Source organism: Malaclemys terrapin, chromosome 4 (genome assembly GCF_027887155.1).
Source record: "Malaclemys terrapin pileata isolate rMalTer1 chromosome 4, rMalTer1.hap1, whole genome shotgun sequence".
Classification (NCBI taxonomy): Eukaryota; Metazoa; Chordata; order Testudines; family Emydidae; genus Malaclemys; species Malaclemys terrapin.
The window spans coordinates 34,391,386-34,401,752 of NC_071508.1; the positions used below are offsets into that span (position 1 = coordinate 34,391,386).

At 49.2% G+C, this 10,367-nt stretch overlaps 1 protein-coding gene across 4 annotated transcripts in view; it reads left to right on the forward strand.

Moving 5' to 3' along the window:
* The window catches only part of DAGLA (diacylglycerol lipase alpha), a 72,697-nt gene extending 65,642 nt beyond the window's left edge, over positions 1-7,055 (forward strand). For all 4 annotated transcript variants that reach the window (XM_054026582.1, XM_054026578.1, XM_054026581.1 and 1 more), the window contains 3 exons: positions 393-522; positions 1,745-1,926; positions 4,027-7,055. In XM_054026582.1, coding sequence (XP_053882557.1) covers positions 393-522; positions 1,745-1,926; positions 4,027-4,954 — 1,240 coding nt within the window. In that variant the 3' untranslated portion in view covers positions 4,955-7,055. The remainder of the gene's footprint in view (positions 1-392; positions 523-1,744; positions 1,927-4,026) is intronic.
* Positions 7,056-10,367: the final 3,312 nt, after the last annotated feature.

Below are 10,367 nucleotides of genomic sequence, written 5' to 3' on the forward strand. Positions count from 1 at the left end.
AGCTGGAGCTGCAGCCATGCTGCAAGCCAGTGCTCGGGGCAGGGCGGGCCCACTTCTGTTTTGGAAAGTGACCCAAGAGGATAGCCTTCAGGAAAGCCACAGCTTGCTTTGTCTGTAAATGGGAGTTATTTAGCACCATCCTGTGATGGTTGTGTCTGTCCTGGGGAGGAGATAGAAGGAGGGGAGATCTTGCATCAGGATTGGGAGCAGTGGCAGCAGTATATGTAACTCAACGTCTCTTCTCTTTTACCGCCCCCCTCCCATTCTCTTGTTCTCTGTCTCTGGCCCCCACTGTCTCCTTCTCACATTCTCCCTCCTTCCCCCTCTCTGACTCACATGCTCTCCCATGTCTCCATCGCTCCCTCTCTTTTGATCCCTGACTTCTATTCCAGTTGCTGCGAACAGGAGGATCCCACTTACTTTGCAATTTGGGGCGATAATAAAGCGTTTAATGAAGTCATCATCTCCCCAGCAATGCTGCATGAACACCTCCCTTATGTGGTCATGGAGGGGCTCAACAAGGTAATGCTGAGCGTCTGAGTCTCTGGTATTGGGAGGGGCAGGGGGAGACTCAGCACGGCAATATAGCTTCTGAGTCTCAGACTCTGGGAGTGGCAGGAGATGGGGAGGTTGAATGAGGGCATAAACTGGTGGAGTCCCCACTCAGCTGCTCCAAACCAAAGCTACATCCTTGTTGGAGAGTCGAAAAGTCACGTGCTGGCACCTGGTTTTAACAACTCTTATACATAGTAGTGTTTTCCAGTAACACTGAGAGGCTCCAACCAAGATTGGTGCCCATTGTACTAGGCATTGTATATACACATAGTAAGAGCCAGTTCCTGCTCTAGAAAACTTACAGTCTAAATGGACAAGATGGTCAAAGAGTGGGAAGGGAAACTGAAGCACAGAGTGGACAAGTCTGGCCCAGGGACACATAGCTCATTCATTGCAGAGCTGGAAATAGAACTTGGGTCTTCTGAGTCCCAGTTAAGTGCCCTATCCACTTGACCGTGCTGCATTTCCAAAACAGCACAGTGTGAACCCCAGCCTCAGCTGTCTCCTTAGTCTTGTCTGCTCCTTGGTTTCTGCCTTCAGAACCTGCCCATTCCACACCCTACCTCTCTCTGCCAAAGGACTGCTCATGTATTCAAAGTTAATCTAATAAACCACAACTTCCTCAGTGGGGCAGCAGTGACGCATGTGGAGGTCCCTGAGTTGTCCAGCACCTCCCAACATGCTAGAGCCTCTGCAGAATCTTTCCACTGTGCTACAGAGGCAATATTAGGCATCTGCATGTCACACAGCAGTACGTGTCTCAAGTCATTGAGCCTGATTTTACAACCCTTATTTAAGTCAATGGGACTGCTCATCTGAGTGCCTACTACCACACATGGGTAAGGGCTGCAGAATGATACAAATACAGTTCCTAGTCATGAGGCAGTGGCACATAGCTTTACCCGGGTCTCCCAGGCCCCGTTAATCGTGGGGCTGCCACAGGCAGGGTCCCTAGTTGCTTTCCCCCTGCTGGGTTCCAGCAGTACATACTGACAGTGTGGCTTTAGTGTCAATATTTGTATAATATCAGCGTGTGTGATCCTAGGTATGATCCTTGCCTTTGAGATCCCACTAGGCTTGCAAAGGCTGCTGATAAGAAGCAAATCGGGGATAAGTTTGCTTGTCTGAGGGATGTTCAGCAGTCAGAACAGAAACGGTCACTGAGCAAAGCTGATCTTATTTTGACTAGGTCCTGGAGAATTACAACAAGGGCAAAACTGCCTTGCTTTCTGCAGCCAAAGTGATGGTGAGTCCAACAGAAGTGGATCTCAACCCGGAATTGATCTTCCAGAATCAGCCCCTGCCCAGCGGACCCTCATTACAGATCGGGATTGGAGCCATAACAGTGGATAGAAGGAACAGCAGCGTCAAGTAAGGATATGCCTTTAATTTCCTTGAAAACTTTACCCAAGGCCTGTGGAGGGATTGTTGCCTCCCACAGGATCCCTGATCACTGCCAAGCTGTCCTGCAGTGGCTCAAGAGCATGAGACCAACCCCCATATAGACTGTTAAGGAGCAGAGCACAAACCCCAAATTGGTTGTGAGATCTGTACTTAGATTTCACCAAGCTATTATCAAGTGTGAACTCCTCAAGCACTACATCAGCCTTAACATGGAGTCAGAGACAGTCCCCTTGCGAACTCTGATCTATCTTGGCACCAAGGTAAGCTTACCTTTGATAGATGGTTCCTCCCACCAAAGATCCTAGTAATATTCAGGTTATTCCCAATCCCAAAGGACCAGTCACTTACCCCAGGTCAGTTGCATCTTAGATCTCACACCAAAGACAACACTTGCAGCCAGTCCTATAATAAACTATTTAAAGATGTATTAACTAAGAAAAGGAAATAAGAGAGTTATTTACAAAGGTTAAAGCAGCTAAACACATACACATACAAATGAGTTCCAGTGTTAAGTTTCAAAAAGTAATAAAAGCTTCTATAATAAGCAAGCTCTCTATGTCCTTTAGGGCTAACCCAGACCAGGTACTGGAGATCTTTTGCTTATGCTTAGTCTTTTTGCTGCTCTGAGTCCAAGCAGCATAAAAGATACTGTTTCTCCTTGTTAGGGCCTTTTAATCCTTCCCCACTTCTGCTTCGAGTTGCAAATACAGCTGCCAGATTAGTGATGGACAGGGAGCGGGCCAGGGCAGAGAGAGTTGGGAAGGGAGTAGGCAGTGACTGTGAGGCTGGCTGGAGCCAGACCATTGGGAGTTATAAGAACAAGGAAGGTAATTTTCAGTCAGAACGAGATGGGAGCCAGTGGAACTGTGTAGGGGAAAGGGAATGAGTGTGGTTGCACTCATTTGTACCTGTGTGAGGGTTTGGGGCATATGCACGTGCTGGGATTGGCAGAGCTGGGACTGGGGAGGCCACAGAGCGAGAGTTGCAGTAGTCAAGGTGAGAGTAGGAGAGGACTTGGATGAAGATTGCAGAAAACGTGAAGCTGAGGGAGTGACTTATGGACATGGTTGCATTGGAGATGGAGGAGGAAGACTACAGATAGTTGGAGCAAATGGGGGTGAAGAGACGGAGCTGTGCTTGAAGGGGCCACTTCTACCCCAGAAAAGGACTTCTGTTTCTGAGATTTCAGATAAAGGAAGCTGAAAGGAAGCCATGCACTTATCTGGCTAAGATAGATAGGGAGGCCGAACATGATGGAGTCATTAAGGGTGTTGAAATATGCACCCCTGGGATAAAACTGAGTAGTAGTTGAAGTTAAAGAAAAAGATGGGATGAGAAAGTAGGAGAAGACTGGAAACAGGGATTCTAGGCCCTGAGCAGGAGCCATCACCAGAGACAGAGTGAGAGGCTAGGCAGGGGCAGAACCATGACAGTAGAGCAGCCAGAGGAGGGAGCAGTCCTGCCATGAGGGCAGGGGACTGGACTAGATGACCTCTCAAGGTCCTTTCCAGTCCTTGATTCTATGATTAGTGAAGGCTACAATGAGGCCAAAAAAGGGAGGTAGGAGCAAGCAGAGAGGAGGAAGAGGCTGTTGACTATCCAGAGGAAAGAGACTTCCATGTCCCCTACGCAGACTCTAGAGTGGAATAATGTGAGGCTATTCTTGTTTTGGAGGTGGGTGAATGGGAGAGGAGGTTACTCTCTCAAGCCTTGTGCTGTGAATGGGAGGGTCAGAGATAGGGCAGTCCAGGATTGGAGCCTGCTGCTGCTTCACTTTCCATCATTTCCTTCCAGGGGAGAGGTACAGGGGATGGGTTAAATTTGTGGCAGGCGAGAGCTTTAACTGACAGTGTTGGGAGGTAGGAGGTGGAGATTGAGATGCTGACTGCCAAGGTGTATGTGATGGTGCTGGGCCCAGAGGTGATATTTGATGTGCACTCAGTAAGCAGAGCTATGTTGGGGGTGAGAGATGGTGTCTGGGACTCCCTCATTTACACAGGAATGAGCTGGCATCAGTCAGGTTTCAGAGTCATGCAGCTGCTTCATGTTTCTGTTCTCTCTTTGCAGGAGCAAGTCCCATTCTGAAATCAGTTTGGAGGGATTTTATGAGACCAAGCTCCTTTCTCTTGTGCAGAAGGACCCTGTGGAGCTACTGCTTCTGGATACCAAGGAGCGCTTGTCTGTGGAGCTGCAGGACCGTCGCGCTCCTCTCGCTACCATGGAGAGTCTGTCTGACAATGAGTCCATCTACAGCTTTGAGTCGAGGCGCTCCTCTGGCTTCCGGAGCATCCGCGGTTCACCCAGCCTCCACGTCGTCATGGAGAAGGATGAGACTCACTGCTTTTATATAGACCCCGTTATCCCTGAGGAGAACCCCTCCCTCAGCTCACGGACAGAGCTGCTTGCTGCCGACAGCCTCTCCAAACACTCCCAGGAGACCCAGCCCCCGGAGGCCTTGCACAACAGTGGTGGCACTACTCCCCAGCGACGCAGCAGTGAGGAAGGAGCTGGTAGCGAAGGGGACCATGTTTCCTTCACCCCTCGGGAGGAACTGACCCTCCAGAATGGACGGCTCACTGATGTGCCCAGTCCACAAGTGCTGGAGTTTGCTGAATTTATAGACAGCCTCTTTAACCTGGACAGCAAAAGCAGCTCCTTCCAGGACCTCTATTGCATGATGGTATCTGACAGCTCCAGTGACTTTGCTGAGATGCCCAAGTCAGTCAGTGATCAGGAGATCCTGCTGAGAGCGCAGTATGAGCCCAACCTAGTCCCCAAGCCCCCTAGGTTGTTTGCTGGCTCAGCAGATCCCTCTTCTGGCATCTCAGTCTCACCCTCCTTCCCTCTGAGTTCGTCTGGGGAGCTTATGGACATTACTCCCACAGGCATGAGCAGCCAGGAATGCCTGGTCACTGACAAAATCCGGACTTCCACTCCAGCTGGTCATGTGACCAGCCCTGCCAAGCAGGAGGACCTCATGATCTCAGCCCTCTAGTGCAGGAGTGGAGGGGTGAGGCTCCAAGAGCCAATCCCATGAGCTGAATGCTGGGATAACACTTGGAGGAGCTGGGCATTGGGCAGTTCGGAAGTGGGGGAGATGCCTGAGAATGTTCCTTCTGGTGTGCCATGCTGGTGGCATAGTGACGTCAGGGGGATGGATTCTGTATGCTGGGTTGTATGCTTAAGTTTGGGAGAAGATGTACTGCCTCTCAAAGCCTGCTACACTAAGAGGGGTCTCATCAATGGAGTTAGATGTTTGGTTTCCCTACCTCAGCCTACTGGATTAAATCAGGGGGCAGATTTCCTGCCTCAGAGCATCTGCTGAGGCACAGGGCTCAGATTTCCTGCTTGAGGGAGTCTGCTGGAGTCAGGGGGTGGATTCCCTGAGGTTAGAGGACTGGATTAACAAAAGTAAGGCTCGGATCCACCTCCCTGTTGTCATTTAAGTGGTGTCAATAGCGAGCAGATTGCGACTTTGGGCCCAATTGCACTAACACGTCATGTCTGACCCAAGCACCAATTCGTCACCCTTTCATGGTGTGTGTTTTTATAAGACACTCTCTCCTGTTTTAAAGCCATTGGAGCTGTATTCCCGGGGAATGCAGCCACCCTCTCCCTGACCAGGCGCAGCGAGAATCAGGCTGGCACTGTGTGTTTTCACTCCCCCGATTACCTCTGAGTTCATTGACAACCAGGCTTCTTCTGAGAAGAAAGGAAATCCATGTACTAGAGAGCCGAAGGCCACTGCTGCATCCGTCCTCCACAAGAGGGGTGGAGAAGGTCTCTTGGGCCTCACCTTCATCACTTCACAGCTCCCTGGACCACTCAGAACTGGAGATGTTCCCACCACAGACTGACAGGATTTTCATCTCAATACCGCATGGATGGATTGGTTTAAACTAGCTTTTGGTATTTAAAAGGCTTGCCAGTGCCCAGCATTATCTGCCAGGTCCCTGTGGAGCCTGGGAGCCTCCTTGGGCCTGTTCCTGGTCGTCAGTCCACCTTCCCCACAGACCAACGCTGGTCTCTGCCATCGGAGTTCAGGGAAAAGATGAACCTTTACCAGGTGTTGAAATCTCATGTATGTTTACAGAGCTGCTAAGCTTTTCAGAAAGGTATTCATTACGCAAATTGGAAAGCCTTCCTGGAGCAAGAAGAATGTTCTCTCTCCCCTTCCCTTGCCGTTCCCTCAGTTTGGGGGCTAAGGGGAGAGTGGAGGGGGCAGGAGGTGCTGTTACTGCAAATCCTTGTTTCAAAGTGGAGGCCCTTTGATCCAAGCCCAAGGGGAAGCTGCATGCCTCCCCCCCACTAGGGGTTCATCCCCTTCACCCCGCTGCACGACAGCTCGTTAAAAAGCCCCAATATATTGTCAACAAAATTGTGACTGAGCAACCACTCCTGTTGCTCTCAATTCCAGTGCCCAGGGTAGCCTGCTGGCTCTACTGAATGAATGGAAGGGATTTTCCGATGATGGAAGCAGGAGGGAGACTAACTGCCTAGGCAGTTAAACATACTGTGACCTACAAGAGTCCTCTAACTGGAAAAAGACTTCATATCAGAACTCAGCAGAATCAATCCGTGTCTCTGCAGCTCTGCCCTCCTTCACCGGAAAAGAATCCTGTTTGAGTCAGCAGTAAAATGCCCCATCTTACCGGAGCCCTTGGCTGTGCAATTCCCAGTACAGTGAGAATTCCATGCTTCTGATAGGTTAGCCCCATTACACAACAGGAATCGATGGGTCCAATCCACCAACACGGTACATCTTTGTTGTTGGTTGGTTGTGGTAGGTGCTGTACAAATGCCAAACAAAAAAAGTAGTGTAAAATGGCACCAAATAAGAACAGGAACGTTTTTACCCCCACTCAGCATGGCAATGTTGAATTGGCTCCTATGTGTCCAATGTGACAATATCATGTAGGGTAGATTCCCCAGTCCCCACCATGAAGTGCTTAGTCATTGGGAGTGCAGACGTTTCCATTTATAAATACTAAAACAAAATCTTTTAACTGTCCCAGTAGTTTAGATTCCAAATGTGACATTTCTTAAGACTCCGGCAATCAGAGGGAAAAATGTCCTCCAGATTCTAAATATCTTTTTTTTTTTTTAAAATCTATTAGTTGCTGAGCAACAAAGTTCCTCTTTTTTTTTTTTTTTTTTTTTTTTTTTTTTTAAAATAGGCCCTACCAAAAAGAGCAGTGTGGTGTGTTCCTCTTGCTGGCTTTGCAGCAACAGTTAACCAGCATTGTGCTGACAACATGAATGGTTCTGGCACCTGTACAGGAACAACTATTAATACCATCCTCCATTGGAAGTGCAGGGCAAGAACGCATGGTAAGGGAATTAAAAGGTGATTTTCAGGAAGGCATTACAATGAGCAGTACAATGAGCAGTACAGTTTAGAATAACAAGGGGAGTTTGCAGAATTTAGGGAGTCAGACTAGCAGGCTAGGCTCACCACCTGCAGCAGTCTGCTGAGGGTGCTGCAGTGTGGACAAGGTGACACCCTGCCTTAAGCTGTCTGCTAGCCTTGGGGAAGGGGCGCACGTTCCTGCCTTGCCCAGTAGGCTGAGGTCGGGTGGTAATAATAACACTTAGCACTTATCTAGCGCTTTATATCTTCAAAGCACTTTACAAACATTAATGAAGGAATCATCCCAACCTCTAGTAGTTAGGTACGTACCTACTGTATTAGGAGATGCCTCAGAAAATCTGCTGAGGCTAGGTGAAGCCGGTTCCCAATTTTGGGAGATTAGGGGGTCAGAGTCACAGAAATTATGGGATCAGATAGCTTCCCTGTTGGTGAAGGTTTTGTTAGCATTTAAGTGATTTCACTAGTGACCAGATTATAACTAATGGGTCACACTATTGCACTAAGATGTCACGTCTGACCTGGGCACCCCTTTGTTGCAGTTGTATGTTTTAACAGTGTCTACTTTTTCAAAGCCATTGGATTACAGAGAATTCAGAAGCTCTCTCCCTGATCAGCTGTAGAGGAATCAGGCCAGCAGGGTGTGTTCTTGCTCCCCAATTTACATGCTCTGTGGCTATGGAGCTTCTGCCCAGGATTTGGAAATATGCAGCCTCCGGTGTCCCAGGGCTGCCGCTGACCAAAGAAGAGGGGAGTCGAGGTGTGAGAGGGTCCAATTAGCAAAGTTTCCAACTCCAGTATCTCATGGCCTCCCCTCTTGTAGTCATTTTTCATTGTCCCCTCCTGGGAAATCAGGACTCTTTGCATAGAGTAAACCCATGCTCTCTGCCCCAGCACTGCCCAAACACACGTTAAATTTCCCCCTTGAAGTGACTGATGCGTAACTCCACCCCATTGTCTTATGCATTATAGAGAGCATTTGCAAAACGCAGACTCCCATTGCACCCAAAAGAACATATCTGATGTGTTCGTGTTTAACACTGAACCCATCACTAATCCGCCATACATACCCCATGCTGCACTCCACCTTCTCTGCCTTTCCTCTGCTCTGATACGTTTTCTGAGACAACCATACCTAGCACTTAAGATTCCTTCACTGCTTGACTGCTGGATTTTATCCTCCAGCTCCTGTGCAGCCACCTTGTGCCTTTAATGTTTGGATGGTCCATTGAAATGTCAATGGAACATCATAATATGACTGGGGCAGTACTGGATGTACCTGACATGTTAGAGAGCAGCTAAGCTGTTTAATCGTTTGTGTCAGTTCTTGGGGCACACTCTTGCCTTCCATCCCAATCAGTGGGTGATTGGTATTGGAGTGCTGTTCCAGTGAAGGATCAGAGCAGAAGGCAGCCAAATTGCTGGAGCTGAGAGGCTGGGTTTTGTGCACCTTAAAAATTAAAACGTATAAAGTGAAACCTAATACACCAATGCAGCTTTGCCAAAGAGTCCTACAAAGCAATCTCCCCAATTAGGCACTTTGTGGTTAGCTGAATAATAGTGAGACTGCACTTGCATAGCATGTTTTATCTTCAAAGCCCATAGCAGACTGTGATGGACTGTAACCCTGAAACCTTGGAACATTCAGGGACCACATGGGAGGCTTTAAACCATTGTAACAGCACCAGTTTAACTCCCATATTTCCTAGGTCAAAGAGAGACGGGCTCTAATCCTATCTCTGAAAGTAGTAAGGATCCATGAAGGGCCGTGTGTGCTTGGGTGATCAATATTTCTCTTGTGCTTTTTCAAACACTGGCATATTTCTGAGCTGCCCTCTGAGCTTTAGGAGCTTGATCCAAAGCCTATTGAAGTTAATGGAGAGATTCCCGTTGACTTCAGTGGACTTGGATCCAGCCTTTGGAGCAGTTTCACATCAGGTTTTAATGTGTGGAGATCCTTTCATAAATTATTTTCTTGTTTGTATGGTGGTAGCGCCTAGTCAGGGACCCGGACCCTCTTGTGCTAGGTGCTGCACAGACTCAGAACAAAATGACAGTCCCTGCTGCAGAGAGCTGATGATCTCTCCATTACCCTTCCTTAGATCTGCACTTCTAGTTTGGGACCATCTCCTGCTGCTACCGCTTTCCTCTCTTCTCTCTTAAGCTGGTGTCTGCCTCCACCTCTTTCACTCAGTCAGGAGCCCTCTCCTCTCTTTTCTTGGTGCCCCAGATGGTGAGGTTACTCTATGTCAAGAAGATGGTGCCTCAGTCCATGTCCTGTTTGGCACCAGTTGCAGTGCTGTATCCCACCTGCCCAATCCTGACTCCATCCACCCAGCTCACCATTGCCTTGGCTTCCGCACTGCTGTCCACCTGTTCCCACCTGGAAAGATGCTGTGCCTGGTGGCGTCTATGAGAGTTGAAGGTGCTCAGCACTTCATAGGAAATGGTCAGGACTTTGCAGCTTGGAGCCCTAGGTGCTTACTCCACCTTCCGACGTATGATTTAGGTGTAAATTTGCAACTCTAGTAGTTTTTCCTCTTAATTTTATTCAGAAGTAGTGGTAGTTAATACAAAACACTATAGACTTTCCCGAGCTCTAAAATTGCAAAAATGGTCTAGAGCAGGGATGGGCAAACTTTTTGGCCTGAGGGCCAAATCGGCTTTCGGAAATTGTACAGAGGGCCGGTTAGGGGAGGCTGTGCCTCCACAAACAGCCAGGTGTGGGCCCAGCCCCTGCCCCCATCCCTCCCCTGGGGAGGCCTCCCCGATTCCTGCCCCATCCACATACACCCCGCTCCCTGTCCCCTGACCACCCCCAAACCCCCACCCAACCCCTCCTCTCATTCCCCCCCCCGGGGCCCCTGCCCCATCCAACCACCCCTTCTCCCTGACCAACCCCCGCTGCCCCATCCAACCCCCCCTCCTTCCTGATTGCCCCCTGGGACCCCTGCACTCATTCAACACCCCGTTCCCCACCCTCTGACCACCCCCGACTCCTATCCACACCCCCGGCCCCTGACCACCCCCTGAACTCACC